General features: G+C 38.5%; 1 protein-coding gene, 1 long non-coding RNA gene and 1 other non-coding gene across 3 annotated transcripts; 2 read left to right on the top strand and 1 right to left on the bottom strand.

Annotated features, from left to right (window-relative positions):
* The first annotated feature begins 4,953 nt into the window (after positions 1-4,953).
* Positions 4,954-7,779, top strand: LOC133308947 (uncharacterized). Its single transcript, XR_009751245.1, has 6 exons — positions 4,954-5,035; positions 5,633-5,739; positions 6,705-6,765; positions 7,191-7,262; positions 7,468-7,513; positions 7,585-7,779. It is a non-coding gene; the product is annotated as an uncharacterized LOC133308947 (long non-coding RNA).
* Positions 7,780-9,213: 1,434 nt separating this feature from the next.
* On the bottom strand, positions 9,214-9,321 carry LOC133308950 (small nucleolar RNA R71). Its single transcript, XR_009751248.1, has one exon. It is a non-coding gene; the product is annotated as a small nucleolar RNA R71 (small nucleolar RNA).
* Positions 9,322-10,360: 1,039 nt separating this feature from the next.
* On the top strand, positions 10,361-13,437 carry LOC133308946 (uncharacterized). Its single transcript, XM_061509676.1, has 2 exons — positions 10,361-11,215; positions 13,399-13,437. Exons 1-2 carry the CDS (start codon positions 10,361-10,363, stop codon positions 13,435-13,437), a joined length of 894 nt encoding a protein of 297 aa, XP_061365660.1.
* Positions 13,438-17,092: the final 3,655 nt, after the last annotated feature.

The following is a 17,092-nucleotide window of genomic DNA, read 5'->3' as shown; positions in this document are numbered from 1 at the left end:
ACGCTCATTTACCCTTTTGATTCTATTATTATTTGGTATTTCATAATCATATACACCATCCAAAAATCTTAGATCTATCAGAACACATAATCATATACACCATCCAAAAATCTTAGATCTATCAGAACTGTGTTATGTAGAGAGCATTTGTAGTAGTCCTAGCACACTTACTCCTTCCATTAAGGAGCTGCCACTTGTAGAAAAAACCAAATTTCTCTCTCCTCCACAAAAGCAAGTCAGAAAATACTTAATTTTCATTGGCTTGAACCACTGAATCATACAAGAGCCTGGAGCATATTAAATATTTCCTTTATATGGCCTTGAACCGGAAATCTAGGATTCTTTTCACTACTAATTGACCCCAAATTGCATAGCCATAGACCACACGCCAGAGTCTACTAACGACATACCCTCAGATTTTCAGTTACACATGACGACATTGAACAACAATGGTTCCCCACCCCAACCAAAATTGAGATTTATTAATATATTTTTATTTTTTTATTGTGTTGGTTGTTTTTCTGTTTTAGTGAGAGGTGTGTATTTCCGTGCCTTATGCTTGCATGTGTACTTTCTGTTAGGAAGTTTGTTTTTGGCCTTTCTGTTTTGGCTATTAGTTACTGATATATACTCTTGGCATTGTATTACTCTTTTTAACTATCAATCAAAAGAGGATTCAGTTTTCTTCTTCTTCACGTTTATGCTTTTCTGAAACTAATATGGTATCAGATGTTTTCTTCTAGCCCTTGCTTCTCTCATGGCTTGCCACAATAACAGCATTGCCCGTCCATCTCCGACTGAAGCCTCATCTGGATCCTCTGCATCTATGGACGATTCGTCTAGTCTTTACTTTTGCAGAGTGGTGATCATTCGGGTTTGGTTCTTGTTACCCATACCCTTTTCTGGATCTAATTTTAATTCATGGATTCGAGCAATGACTCTTGCTCTGACTGCCAAGAATAAGTTGGCGTTCATGGATGGTTCTTTACTTCGACCTTCGTCTACTGATCTTCTTTTTTTAGCTTGGAATCGATGTAATTCCATGGTCATTTCGTGGTTGTTGAATTCTATTGCCAAGGATATAGCTGATAGTCTTTTATATTTTTCAAATGCTTATGAAGTTTGGTCCGATTTGAAGACTCGATATTCGCAGGCAAATGGATCTAGAACTTTTCAATTGAAGCAGCAAATTTCTTCTCTATGTTAGGGTTCCCTTGATATCACCAGTTATTACACTAAATTGAAGTCTCTTTAAGACGAGCTTCATGATTATCTTCTTCTTCCGCGATGCACTTGTGGTACTCTTTGCCAGATGATTTCCAAAAATGACCAAGATCATATTATACAGTTCTTAATTGGACTAAATGATTCATTCTCTGCTTCCGTGCTCAGATTTTACTGCTTGATCCATTGCCTTCTCTTGCAAAGGTTTTCTCCATGATCCTTCAAGAGGAGCGCCAGCGTCAACTCTCAGTGTCTTTATCAGTTCCTGTTGTTCCGGATACTCCATTGATGCATTAAATTACTAATTCTTCTCCGGCATCCATGGCCATCGCTGCTCAACGCCATCCACGCCCAATGTGCACCTACTGCCATTTATCTGGTCATACACGTGAGAAGTGCTTCAAACTTCACGGGTATCCACCGGGTTACAAACCTAAGTCTCCCAGACCCATTAACTATTCACCCTCACCTCATGCCCATTCACTTCAATCGGTCCATTGCATGACCCGTGATCCACAATCCACACCCAAACCTACTACCAAATTTCACCCTGAAATACCTTCAAAACCTAATCTCTCTGCTGCAAATGCTCCCCTTGCCTTCACACCCACACAGTATAATCATTTGTTTTCTCTTCCACATCAGAGTTTTGTGTCATCTTCGGTTTCTCCTTCTGTTGCTGAAACGTCCCCTTCCGTGGCGAGTTTTAGTGGTAAGCCTTCATTTCCTTTTCCTTCGTCTTGTTGGATACTCGATACTGGTGCGATGTAATGTCCCACATCGGTTGGAGAGGGGAACGAAGCATGCCTTAAATAAGGGTGTGGATACCTTTCCTTGTATGAGGCCTTTTGGGGGTAACCCGAAACGTAAAACCATGAGCTCGACGGTGCTTGTGCGCGAGGCAAAGCGGACAATATCCTGCAACAGGGTTTGGGGCTGTTACATTTGGTATCAGAGCCTGGCCCTAGACCGGTGTGTACAGCGGGGACGCTATATTCCCAATGGGGGAGGATGTAATGTCCCACATCAGTTGGAGAGGGGAACGAAGCATGCCTTAAATAAGGGTGTGGATACCTTTCCTTGTAGGAGGCCTTTTGGGGGTAACCCGAAACGTAAAACCGTCAGCTCGACGGTGCTTGTGCGCGGGGCAAAGTGGACAATATCATGCAACAGGGTTTGGGGCTGTTACACTACGCACCATGTGTGTATCACTACTGACTTGTTTCGATATTCTTCTCCTGCAAGTTCATCTTTTGTTCTTCCTAATGGATCTTCGGTCGTTGTCTCTGCTGTTGATTCTGTGCTTTTGTCTGCCTCTCTTTATCTTCTTAATGTTCGCTCTGTTCCTACTTTTTTCTTCAACCTTTTGTCGATAGGTGTATTAACCAGAGACTCCCCTGTCATTGCTAATTTTTCCTCCTCTTATTGTTTTCTTCAGGACCGTGTTTCGGCTCAAATGATTGGGATTGCTAAACGATGTGGCGATCTCTATATTTTGGATAGTAAATGTCTTCTTCCCGTTGTTGACATTTCCCATCCCCTATGTTTTTCCCTAAATGTTCAAGACCTTATACTATGGCACTCTCGACTTGGTCATCTCTCTAGAAATGTTTTAAATTAATGAAATGTTCTTTAGGATTTTCTGATAACTTGCATGTTTGTCATCATTGTTCCATATGTCCCCTAGCCAAGAAAAATGGCTTCCCTTCATTTTAAACCCCACACTTTCTGCATCTCCATTTGATTTACTGCATTTTGATATTAACTGAACATCATTGGCAAAGATGAATTAACTGAACATGATCTTCACCAAGTCTAAAAATGTTTGATTTTTGCATACTGCAACTTCATTCAAGTAACGCGTTCTTAGAGTTGACAGTTACGAAAACTATCCCCTCTTAAGTCAGGTAAGACTTGGACTTACCAGACAGGTAGCCAACACTTTAGCCAGACCAAAGTGTTTTGATTTGAACATCTACATGCTTTTCTGCCTCAGAATTAAACCTCTTTGAAATTTCCAAAAGCGTTAGACTTATGGTGCCCTTGGTTTATCTGTCCAAATCCAGAGTAAACATTCATATAATGAAGTACTCATCACCTCTTCTGGTTTGAACGCTAATTGGTCCACATACATTAGTATGTACCAGTTCCAATTGAATAGTTGCACAAATCATGTTGGCCCCTTGTATGATTGCTTGGCCATTTTACCTTCCAAATAGGACTAACATGTAGCTTTTAGTTTAAAAGATTCTTGAACTTTCAGTCCCTCTTTTAACTAAAACATGTTTCCTACTTGAGGTAATGTGACTCAATCACAAAAGTCAAAGTTATGTTTCATTTGAAATTTTTATTTCTTTGGTAAAAGTTCTTGTTTATCATCCTTTCCATTCAATATAATAAATTTAGGGGTATAGAATAAAGGTAATAAAGACTATTTAAACAATGTACCTGATAAACCCCTAGTTCATCAGGTTTTCAGCATGAATTAGTATCAATTTGTGTGATTAATTGGATGAAAAAGAGGTTAATGTCCTGGAAATCTCTCAAGTACAAGTTTTGAAAGCCTTGTTGAAAATTTACACTGTCTTGTAGGGAAATGAAGCTCAAGAAGCAGCAGAGAGAAGGAAGAAGATTCTGAAGAAAGGGAGAGTGCCTAAGTGTTGAGCGCTAAAACGTTCACACAGAACGTTTTAGCGCGCTGCTGCAATCTGAGGACAAAAGTTGCTAGTCTTGGGCGCTAAAACGTCCAACATTAACGTTTTAGCGCGCTGCTGCAATCTGAGGACAAAAGTTGCTGGTCTTGGGCGCTAAAATGTCCAACATTAACGTTTTAGCGCTCTGCTGTTAGAAAAATTCTCTGGTCTCGAACGCTAAAATGCCCAAGTCAAACGTTGTAGCGTTGGAATCAGTTAAAAGCAGTTGGGCATCCGTCAAACATAGACGCTAAAACGCCCATTAATGAACGTTTTAGCGCGCCCATGTTAGTTTTCAGTTGTAATTTGTAACACTATAAAAGGCAAGGGCCTTCACATTCTGATATATCATCCATCCTATCTATCTCTCCTCTCAGATCCTCTGATCTGATTTCTCTCTCTTACTTTCCAAATTCTTAGGAGTAGTTTTGTAATAGTTAGTACATCTTATGTAATTTTACTTGAAGATTGAAGACTCAACCATCATGACAATGGAGTTTGATCTTTCTTCTTTTCTTGTTTGTATTTCAATTATGTCTTAGTAGAGTCCTTTGTAGTCTGATTCAATGGAACTCAAGTGTGAATTTATGAATGGTTAATTAGATATTTTGTTTATCTTTTATGTGATTGTATAAAGTTGTCTTGATTAATTCTTCATGTTAAAGGAATAGTGTAGAACAGACATGTTTACATTGTTTCTATTTTTGACAACTTCATCATCAGTGTTCTAGTAGTCAAGACATTGATGCTAGGATTCTGATGTGATCTTAAGATCTTAGTAATTAATGCATGTATTAAGAAGGGAATCACCAAGACATTGGGGTTTCTTATTAATGTATCAATCAGGGTAGTAAGACATTACATCTTGATGATAAGAAAAAGGTTGATCAACACACTACAAAAAAACCAACGATTAAGGACATCGACTTCCCCACATTTGTATCACATGTGGCAAATTTAGTAAAGAAGCTACCTCTTACACGGGCTTAAGTAACGGAGCCCAAACCCTCCTTCCATAAAAATTTTTTCATCTCCCAAATTTCATGCTCTAACAAACCCCTTCTGTAATCCTTTTTTCCCATTAGCTTTCAGACCTTATCAAATCTCTTACAATCTAGGTTAGTAGAGTTTCATTTACTTCTTTTGATTAATTGATCTTCTCCATTTTGGTTTATGATCATGTTTGCTTGGTCAGATCAGAATACAAGATAAAATGAAGATAATTTTTTATTTTAGGTTTTTTTTAGTGCTAGTTTCTCTAATTTTTTGTTTTATTTTAGAATTGGATCATTTTTATTTTGCTTTTTATTGAATTTTGTATAGTGATTGTTCGTTGGGAGTTAATGATGTGGTTTTAAGTCCAAAATTGTTCGGCGAAGCTATTGGAATCTTGTTGCAGTAAGATCTCAACTACACAATTGCATTCACAGTGTTTGAGTGGGCCTTGCCCATAATAGTTTCATTGTGGCCGAGCTTAACATTCTTTGTACTAAATATGCATTAATCAGCCATGCATATAAGGTGTTTGAAGAAACTCCTCATAAAAGTTAAAAGACACATTTACCGTATGCTTTCTTTGTCTTCTCTTGCGACATATACTCGTTTAGTTTGATGTTTCTTGGTGAATGTGTTCCCTGCAGTTCTCTTTAAGTATAGCATGAAGTTTATTTATAAACCCAACACTTTCATCTTGTTTTGTTTTATTTTTAAAGTAGAGCAAAGCATATATGCGCTGTTACGGACAAGAGATAAGGGAATTTCACGGTACAGGGAGTTTGGCGTACCAGTAAATTGGCTATTAGATTCATGAGTTGTGGGCAAGGTATGCTTCTAAACTTGCAGAAACAATTTGTGTTCTACTTCACACAAAATATTCGTTCATTGAAGTTGTGTTTTCTTTCTATACCTGTTGAGCTTGCAATTTATAGTATTTGGTTACAATTACTAATAACATATTCCAATTAATAGGACCTGTTGATCCCCAGGTCCCCTTTCCTAAAAAGATTTAGATCGTCCCCTCAAGTAGCATAAGCTTTCTCTTTATGAATTTTTGCATCACCTGTGTTTTTTTATGCTTCTTTACCTTGTTCGCTTCCCCTAAGTATATTCCTTTCTCTTCAGAACACCTCAGCCTTTCTTCAATATTTCCTAGAAAATAAAATTCTATTATACCTTTAATAGTTAATTTGCTTATGCTACTTACTTTTCATGTATTATAACTGACATGCATATGTTAACTCGGGAGGGATTGGATGGATAGTTAGGAGAAAAGAAAGAATATATTTAACTAGTAGGACTCTTGAATAATTAATAGTACAAAGCACAAACCGTAAAAGTTGGCACAAATACAAGTACAAAGAAATAAAGTATGCAAAGGATGTGTCTCTTGGAGTTGAACAACCACTCAACTCATAAGTCGCAACTTTAATTTACTTTGTCTTTTTTATTTTTTATTTTATTTTTCTATTTTATCCGTGGGTTTAATATCTCTTATATTTTAGAGATAATTTTATCTCTTATATGCATATAAAAGTGTGTATGGCTCATATTTTCTTTTTCATTTATGTGTATAGGAGATAATTTTATCTCCCACATGAACATTGATCGCTTTATCTATTATTATGTTATTTATTAGATGAAAAGAATAATCAGAATAGACTCCTGAATCGGAATGAATGTAACCTCAATTTATTTAATTTTGATTACTGTTTAATCAATCTTATGTAGTTATTATTTATTGCTATAATTATTATGTCTATTAATTTAATTAATGTTGATGGCTATTAGGGTTGTTATGTTGATGTAAGAATTCAAGGTTTTTGGATCTCATATTTCAGAAGTATACAGAGTGAGTCAACCTATCTTTTTTCTAATTAGAAATTACATCTTCTACTTGAACTAATATGTGTTAACAATATGTTATAACATTGGAGCAAGTGCTAATGGAGGTTCCTAGTCTTCTGTTTTTCTCTACGTATGCATTACTTGTCTTGTTCTGGGTTGAGATATATCATCAGGTATATTTACTTTCTTTGGGAGAACCACAATATCAGTCATTTTTTATTAATTTAAACTATATTCTGTTCTTGTGCCTCAAATGAATTTCAGGCAAGAAGTGAGCCCATACAGAAACTTAGGCTTGTATATTTTATTGCCAATGGATTTATTTACTTTATACATGTTTGATCTCCTTGTCCACCATTCTAGTCCTTAAAATAGCAAGTTTTCTTAATTTGATGATTTTTTTTAATCTTCTCACCCTGATAATATTAGGCCTGCCTCTAGATTTACATGAGTGTAAGCAGAACAACCACTGGCATAGAAACTGCTAAATCTTCCTTGCAGGTTATTTCTCTCATCAAAAATCATATTTCATCTTGTCCTTGTGTATTTCGTGTTGACATTGTACTGTTTAGAATATTAAAACATATAAAAATGATCTTAAAATTAAAAGCTAGAGAGAATGTGTACAATGAAGTATTTACTACTCGAAAACTTACCATATATAGTTGTTTAGTATTATGAACTTTGTTTTAATGTTCGTTTGCAGTTATATCATTTTGTGCTGCTCTTGGATTTTTGTTGTATGGTGGAAGGTAAGCTATCATCTTTCGGATGGCAACATTCTTTTATGTCATTGAACACTAACTTGCTTGTAAAAATGCAGGTTGTTTTTCCTGTTGAGGCGCTTCCCCGTTGAATCCAGAGGTCGTCAAAAGAAGCTTTATGAGGGAGAGAAACTTAAGGGACATAGAGAATTTAGCAGAAAAGATTGCCAATTTCTTGTTAAGTGAGGCTAAAACATACTGAAAAAAGGATAATACATCTATAATACTTATAGGTCCTATTATATATGTTTTAATTTGGTTTTGGACAAGTTTGACAATAGTTTAATTTATAAGATGATTTTTATAGGACTTGATGATAATATATATTTAACTTTTGGTAGGTCTTTTTAAAACTATTATTTCTTTTCAATTTGTTTTCAATATTATTGCTATTATTGCTAAAATATTCAGAAAATAAATAAAAAATAGCCCTAATTTTTTTTTGGGTACAAAAAATAACCCTATTTCATTGTGGTTAGTAGTAATTTTTTTTAAAAATATCATTAAACTAGCCACGGTTAAACCGTGCTCAACACAAAGAAAACCGTAGCTAAATTAATGCTATCACACTCTAACTAAATGTGGCCAACTAAGACAATAAATGTAGCTAAAATATTGCAACGCCATTATTAGCCACATTCATAGAAAGTGTGGTTGCTTTATTTAGCCACGTTTTTTTACGCTGTTTAGCCACGTTTTTAAATGTGGCTAAACAATTATTTTTTTGTAGTGACATCACATAGTAGGTAATTCATTATGGAAATTAGTTCATCCATAAATTCATGCTTGAGGGAAATTGACATATGGCTACTTGTTTAAATTATAATCACATTCTATTTGTTTATCTAGCTTTTATGCAATTCAAATTAAATTTCTGGTGACAAGAAATCAATGCAATTAAAGAACTTTTGGTTGATTCAACTTAAGTACATATGGTTAATCAGTGCTTGACACAAATCCTCATGGGAACGATCTTTACTCATCATTTTATTACTTTTTTGACTAGTACACTTGCTAAATCTACAACAAGTTTTTGGCGCTGTTACCGGGGATTTGTTCTTCAACATTGACATACACCATTAGTGTTTGAGATTGAATCTTTTATTTTCAGCATTTTATATTTTTGTATGAATTTTTGTTCCATTTTAATTTTGGTGTATGCGAGGTACTATTGATCCAAATTCTTTATTGTTTGACCTAGAATTAGAAAGGACAATCAGAAAGAACAGGAGGGCAGCCAGAAGAAGACAGATACAAGAAAGGGGTGAACCAAGTATAACAGTTCAGGAAGAGATTATGGCAGAGAATCATCTGCAACCACCACAGAGGACACTGGGAGATTATATGACTCCCGTTGTCATTCCACCCATTGGAACTGTGGTTAGACCTACAGTGGAACACAACAATTTCGAATTGAAGCCTGCACTAGTACAGTTGGTGCAGAAGGAACAGTTTGCTGGGACCAGTGCAGAAGATTCGTACCTGCACATTGAGAATTTTTTGTTGTTGAGTGATACTGTGAAAATCAATGGAGTGACCAGAGATGCCATTCTATTGAGGCTTTTTACTCATTCACTGAAGGATGATGCCAGGAGATGGTTACAGTCACTACCACAAGGAAGTATTACAACTTGGGATGATCTGCAGACCAAATTCTTGGCAAGATTCTTTTCAGCATCCAAGAGGGCAGAGTTGAAGGATGAGATCACATGATTCAAGCAAAAAGAGTCACAGTCTATCTATGAGGCCTGGGAGAGGTTCAAGACACTTTTGAGGAAATGTCCACAACATGGTATAGAAGTGTGGAATCAAGCAGCAATATTCTTCCAAGGGTTGACAACCAACACCAGGACATTGGTGAATGCCACAGCTGGTGGTTCATTGACAACCAAAACCCCTCAGGAAGCCCTTGACATCTTTGAGTCCCTAGCATCTTAGGAGTTTGACAATGCTCCGATGAATGACAGAAGAACATGAATTATTAAGCTTGATGGCTATGATGCTTTGTTAGCCAAGAACGATCAGATGCAGCAAGTGCAGAAACAACAACAACAACAACAACAACAACAACTAGATGCTCTCACCAAGCAGCTTTCTTCTCATAAGGTTGCTTCCGTGGACACTAATTCTGTGTGTGCCATTTGTGGGAAAAGCCATGTTACTGATGAGTGTGATTATGGAGGACCTGCTGAACAAGTAGAGGTTAATGGAGTATGGTATGATCAGAGTAACTACAACAAATAGGGGCGAAATGTTTATGTTCCACCATGGAAGAATAAGAATCAACACCCAGGGTTCAGTTACAGTTCCAACCATCAGTGGAATGCTCCACTACATCCTCCTCCAACACACTCATCACAACAAGGTGATACTACTGCATGGGAGAAAGCTTTTGCCCAGTTATCAAAGACTACTCAAGATTATATTCACGGGTCAAATTCTTTCAGGGAAGAAATTTCTGCTTTCATGCAAGAGACCAAGGCAGCATTCAGGAACCAGGAAGCATCCATCCGGAATTTGGAGACACAAATTGGCTAGTTGTCTAGACAGATATCTGAGAGGCCACAGGGAAAGTTCCCTGGTGATACCATGGTGAATCCAAAGGAGCACTGTAAGTCCATAACTACAAGAAGTGGACTTGTGCTTCAACCGGTTAATAAGAAAGTGGAAGAGAAGAAAGTGGGAGAAAAGGAAAATGAGGAGGAAGTTGTTGTTGAAGATGTTGTAGTTGAAAAAAGTGAAAAAGAGAAGGTTGAGGAAAAGAAGAAAGAAGAAGAGGTAGTGGTTGAAAAAAGTTCTTCACCCAAGAAGTTGATGAAGTGGGAGAAGAAGAAGATGGCTGACAAGCAGGACCAGCCTATCAACCTATCTCCATATGCTAAAGTGCCTTATCCTCAACGATTGAAGCAGGAAATCCAGAAGCAGCACTATGCAAGGTTTTTGGATATTTTTAAGAAGTTGCAGATTAACATTCCGTTTGCTGAGGCCTTGGAGAACATGTCTCACTATGCCAAATTCATGAAGGATCTTCTGTCTAAGAAGAGGAAACTGAAGGATGGTGAGACTGTGGCCTTAACAGAAGAGTGTAGTGCCCTGATCCAAAAGAAGCTTCCTCCAAAGTTAAAAGACCCAGGAAGTTTCAGCATTCCTATTGCCATTGGAAATGTGGAAGTAGGGAAGGAACTTTGTGATTTAGGGGTCAGCATAAACTTGATGCCATTGACCGTACGTAGAGCTTTGGGAATCAACACATTGAAGGATACCAATCTTATTCAGCATCTAGCAGATAGATCCATCAAGAGACCAGAAGGGGTGCTAGAAGATGTTCTGGTTAAGGTGGATAAGTTCATTTTTCCAGTTGACTTTGTGATTCTTGATATGGAAAAGGAAGATACTGAAAGCCCTCTACTTCTAGGGAGGCCATTTTTAGCAACTGCTAGATCCCTGATTGATGTTGAACAAGGGAAACCAATGCTAAGGGTGAATGAAGAGATAGTTACAATTGATGTGTTTGAAGCCATCAAACATCCTGTTGATGTGGATGATTGTTTTAGGATTGATGTCATTCAGGAGGTTGTGGAAGAAGTGACAGGAGAAGAGGACCTGTTATTAGAGGAAGACAAATGTAAAGATGAGATGAGTGGGGAATATTATCAGGAGGAACCAGTAGTTGAAGAGTTGATGATTGTGGTATGCAGCGTGTGTTTAACACATGACCATTTTAGTAGACCAACAAATTACTCGCAAAATAAAATAATTCTCTTAGGAAATTTTCTTAATTATTTTTCTAGATTTTAAATCATCCAAATAGCTGATTTAATTATTAATCTAGATTGCAACAATCATAATAATTATCATTTATGAGGATAATTTGAAATCAAAATAATTCTCATAACGATTATTTGCCTTGATGTTAATTATCCAAAATTAATTAATTCAATTATTAATCCAGATTTTTAACAAAAATCATAATAATTATTAATTAATTTTTTTTAGGATAATTTAAAATCCAAATAATCTTATAATAACTATCATACTAGTCGCTGAAGACATAATAGCTACTATGCTCATGTAATCATACAAGTTATGCAACAATATGGCACCACATATTCTATATGTCATGTTATCGCAATAAAGCATGTTATCAATCATATAAATCATCCAATCATACATTTAAGGCGATTAATTATAATATAAACCTTAATCCATGGTTTCCTAAAAAAGAAAAATACAAAGTAATCAAATAGGAAACTTTTGCGGCTGATTTGCTCCTTTCCTTATAGTCCATAGTTTCTGTTTCAAGCCTCTTTATGGTAACCATGGGCCCAAAGGCCCAAGATACGAAATTTTGGTGAGAAACTGTGACACCCCGTGTTAACCCGATTTGTTAACATGTCATCGTATTAAGCCACACTTAATATAAAAATGCGGAATAACTTTTTACCTTCAATTATGACGTCATTATACTTAGCCAAGTTGATTATTAAAATCCAATTACAAAATATCGCCTGTATGTGATTGTAATCCAACAACTAACTGAAATACCTCATATCATAGATGTGAGTATCTAAGTCACGAAACTACAACACGTAGTTCAGACAATATCCTGATACATTATTAATTACAACTTGAAACTACTAAAACATAAAGTCAAGTCAATGTGGCATGGACAATCCCCATGCTCACCAAATAAGGCAATAGCGCCCAAGAGTAGTCTCAATCAAATAATATAACAGTAAAGATAAAGCAATGTCAGCATCCAGCAAAATCATCATAATAGCATTCAATCAGCTAAGCTTCGGCCTCCTGGCGCTAGAGGTCTCAACTCCCACATTACCTGAACCTGAAATGGTGCCCCAAACGTGGGGCGAGATCTCTAAACAGAAATCTCAGTAAGACAAGGGGTCCTCAAGGATCTTCCACCCCAAGCTCACTTGCATGTGCAATATAAGTTCTAAAAGCAGTAATTCAATATCAGTTCCAAAATCAGTGGAATGCAGCAATATTCATGTCATGTGTGTTATAACTATTCTACTGATCAGAGAAATACAGGAAAACGTCTATTACCCACATAAGTACACGCCCATGCTGTACCCGCCCACAAGACCACCCCATGGCTTCTTGTCTAAGAGAAACACCACATACATATCACATCGCATTTGCACTTAACAATTCAATAGAATTTCAGCAAAACAATACATGAAAACACATCATGCATATAACAATCCCCCCATGGGACATGGTGGAACAAACAACAGCTAAACCGAGGACACAAAAGCTTACCTTGCAAGCTAGCTATCCAAGCCAAGAGTCCACACAAGCTCAAGGTCCATACACAGCACAATCACAATCTGTTAGGACCAATAACAACATCAATATTTATACGCTACAAGCATACGATATAAAGACAACGTCTTTCCTTTGCGTTCCAAGTCTTAAGGCTTCTCACAAAGCCACAAGCCCTTAATCCATTGATTCTGACTTAACTTAATCATTACAGAAGTTCAACTTCCACAATCTAGGGTCCACAAACCCATAACTCAGTTATGTATGAACAGTACCGTTACTGTTCTTCGAAAACCCAGAATAATTGGATATTTGTCGGGGGCATATCCGGATATCAATATCTGGATATCTGTCTTGCAATATTCGGATATTCAGAACTCCATATCCGGATATTTCTAACCCAATATCCGGATATCTCTAACCCAATATCCGGATATTTCGCGGCAGAACCCAGATTCTGCATTTCGCGAGATATCAATCCAAAGGTGGTTCATTTCACGATTACAGAAGCTTAAACATGCATTTCTAGGTGTGTTTAACTTTACCCAACCTTAAGTTATCAACTTTAATCCATTACATGCATCTAGGCTTCATTTTTAACTAAGGAAACTCATGTTCAAGGTTGATGACACTTACCCAAGCTTAAAACAGAGCAACAGTGGCTCTTGGATCTCACCACACTGCCTCTACAGTTCTGACTTCACAAAGGCACGAAAATACCAAGCAAGCAAGGTCTTTTCTTCACAAATATTGCTTCTTGCAGTACCAACCACCAAGAAAATGGCTTCCACAACCCAAGCAAGGGAACTCAGCCCCAAAAGCCTCCTAAGACAGTGCTCACAACTCAGAAAGATAAAGGCTTTCACCCTCCAAATACACACCTCTAAGTGTTTACAAGGCTTAAAGAGAAGAATCCATGGTAAATGAGGTGACTTGGGAGAGTTTTCATGCAAGAGAGCCAAAGGAAGAAGGTGGCAGCTCACACTCAACAAATTCTCACGTAGAGAATGTTAAGTTTCTGACCTAGAAACTTGTGCACACCTATATATAGTTTAATTAGTTTTAATCACATAGTATTAGTGCTAAATTCTACGCCTAGCATTTTAATCCCAAACTTAGGATTATGAACCTACTCATTTTTCTAAGATTTATCATATTTTTATTTTATTTTTCGCAACACCTTTTTGGTACGCGATTTTCCATAGCCAGTATCTGATCTGGCACCAGTTCTCGTTATTTTGACTTAAAACTTGTTTTTACAAGTCCTATATATCATTCTAGTAATATTCTCACACTTATTATAATTTTCTGGGATACTTCATCGGTACGCATTTATACCGAGTAGCAGAACCGGTATCTGCACTTTTCGTCAGAAAAGCGACTTTCAGCATTATTAATCACTTACCAATATTATTTAAGCCTCATAATAATTATTAGGGTCAATTATGGAATTATTTCCTAATTTCACATAATTAATTAATTAACTTCATTAATTAACAGTGCGGGTTCTTACATTCACCCTACCTTTTTAAGGATTTTGTCCTCAAAATCAGAAATATACCTGTCTCTGAAGTCGGGTTACTGCCGGAGAAGCTCGTCCTCTCGCTCCCAAGTGCACTCCTCAGGAGTTCTCCTAGTCCACTGCACCTTGACCATCAGAATGATCTTGCTCCTCAGCTGCTTCTCGCCTCGATCGAGAATCTTGAGTGGTTCGACGGGAGTCTTTAGGTTCTCCTGAACCTCCACATCATCCGGTTGCACCACGTGCGAATGATCTGCTATGTACTTCCGAAGCTGAGACACTTGAAACACGTCGTGGATGTTGGCCAAGTTCGGAGGCAAGGCAAGCCGGTAGGCAACAGGTCTTACTCTACCAATGATCTGGTAGGGCCCAATGAATCGCGGGCTCAGCTTCCTCACTTCGAGTGCCCGACCAACACCGGTGACAGGTGAAAGTCTCACAAACACGTGCTCACCCTCACTGAACTCCAGTGGACGATGCTTACCATCATAATAGCTCTTCTGGTGTTTCTGCGCCTGCTTCTGCTTCTCTCTGATCAACTGGATCTGCTGGGTAGTATCTTGGACAAAGTCCAAGCAAAAAAACTCCTTATCTCCAACCTCAGACCAGCAGGTAGGAGTCCGACACCTCCTGCCGTACAACGCCTCGTAGGGTGCCATGCCCAGGCTAGCATAGAAACTGTTGTTGTACGAAAATTCAACCAATGGCAGGTACCTATCCCATGCTGAACCTTGCTCCAAAGTGCAAGCCCTCAACATGTCCTCCAATGTCTGGATGGTCCGCTCAGTCTGTCCGTCAGTCTGAGGGTGATAGGCTGTACTCAGTCTCAACTGCGTACCAAAATCCTCCTGCAGTGCCTCGCAGAACCGAGATGTGAACTTCGGGTCCCTATCACTAATAATACTCTCGGGTACCGCGTGAAGTCTCACAATCTCACGAACATATAGTCTGGCCAACTTCTCAGTAGTAAAGCTCACCTTCACCGGAAGAAAGTGGGCAGACTTAGTCAATCTGTCCACAATGACCCAGATAGAGTCATAACCAGCCTGAGTATTCGGTAATCCCACCACGGAGTCCATGGAAATGCTATCCCATTTCCATTCCGGAATCTCAAGAGGTTGAAGTTTACCAGACGGCTTCTGGTGTTCTATCTTCACCTTCTGGAAAATCAGGCACTTAGACACAAACACATATATGTCCTTCTTCATGCCCGGCCACCAGTAGTTTCTCTTCAAATCCTGATACATCTTTGTAGTACCAGGGTGAACATTTAATTGGCCTTTTGAGCCTCTGTCATCACCTCAACAGTCAAAGGACCTCGAGGAACCACATTCCTCTTCTGGAAGGTCAATAATCCGTCGTCATTCCAAGACACACCGTCTTGGTTCTTCACGTTATCAAGGCACTCTCTCTGCACTTGCGCCTCTTTAATCTTCTCCATGAGCTCGTTCTCAAATTGCACGGTTTTTATTTCTAGAAGTGCACCTCCAAACAAAGAGGTCACCATCAGATCTCGAAATTGTTCGATGATATCATAATCACCCATGGTCAAATTGGATAGACTCACGGATTTCTGACTCAAAGCATCCGCTACCACATTGGCCTTGCCAGGATAGTACTCCAACTCGAAGTCGTAGTCCTTCAGATACTCCATCAATCTCCTCTGCCTCATGTTCAGCTCCTTCTGATCAAACAGGTACTTCAAACTCTTGTGATCACTGAACACAGAAAACTTCATGCCATAGAGATGATGCCTCCAAATCTTGAAAGCAAACACAATAGCAGCCAACTCCAAATTATGAGTCAGGTAGTTCTCCTCATGAGGCTTCAACTGCCTCGAAGCATAGGCAATCACCTTGCCCAACTGCATCAACACACATCCGAGCCCCTTTCTAGAGGCGTCGATGTACAACTCAACTTCCTCAGCAGGATCAGGAAGGACCAACACAGGTGCGGTAGTCAGTCTCTCCTTTAACTCCTGGAAACATTCCTCACACTCGTGAGTCCACACAAATGGAGTCTCCTTGCGAGTAAGGCGAGTCAATGGCAGAACCAGCATGGAAAATCCCTTGATGAACCTCCGGTAGTACCCTGCCAAACCCAGAAAACTCCTCACTTCGGTTATCATCTTGGGCCTCTCCCAATCTAGCATGACCTCAATCTTGTTAGGATCCACTGCGACTCCTCTGCAGAAATCATATGTCCCAAAAACTTTACGGACTTGAGCCAAAACTCACATTTGGAAGGCTTAGCATAAAGTTTTTTCTCCTTCAGCACTTGCAACACAATCTTCAAGTGCTCAGCATGTTCCTCCTCAGTCTTGGAGTAAATCAATATGTCATCAATGAAGACGATCACAAACTGATCCAGGTGCGGCTGGAAAATCCTGTTCATGTAATCCATGAACACTGCTGGTGCATTGGCGAGTCAAAAAGCAATCACCAAATACTCAAAGTGACCGTATCTCGAACGACACGCGGTCTTCGGGACATCCTCCGACTTCACCCGAATCTGATGGTATCCGGACTGGAGATCGATCTTCGAATACACACAAGCACCCTTCAATTGATCCAACAGATCATCAATGCCCGGAAGGAGATACTTGTTCTTGATTGTCACCTTGTTTAACTGCCTGTAGTCGGTGCACAATCGCATAGTCCCACCTTTCTTCTTCACAAAAATGACCGGTGCTCCCCATGAAGACACACTCGGTCGAATGAAGCCTTTCCCCGAAAGGTCCTCAATGTGCTTCTTCAGCT

This window comes from Gastrolobium bilobum, unplaced genomic scaffold, assembly GCF_033153095.1.
Source record: "Gastrolobium bilobum isolate Gb01-03AN ecotype WA unplaced genomic scaffold, APGP_CSIRO_Gbil_v1 utg139411, whole genome shotgun sequence".
NCBI lineage: Eukaryota > Viridiplantae > Streptophyta > Magnoliopsida > Fabales > Fabaceae > Gastrolobium > Gastrolobium bilobum.
The sequence above is the reverse complement of the archived record's forward strand: the minus strand, read 5'-3'. Positions and strand labels throughout refer to the sequence as shown.

Bases quoted from the DNA above. Each gene is read 5' to 3' on its own strand.
- LOC133308946 (XM_061509676.1), top strand. From the start codon at position 10,361: ATGGCTGACAAGCAGGACCAGCCTATCAACCTATCTCCATATGCTAAA. The intron at 11,216-13,398 runs GTATGCAGCGTG...ACATGCATCTAG, and splicing joins TTGAAGAGTTGATGATTGTG to GCTTCATTTTTAACTAAGGA.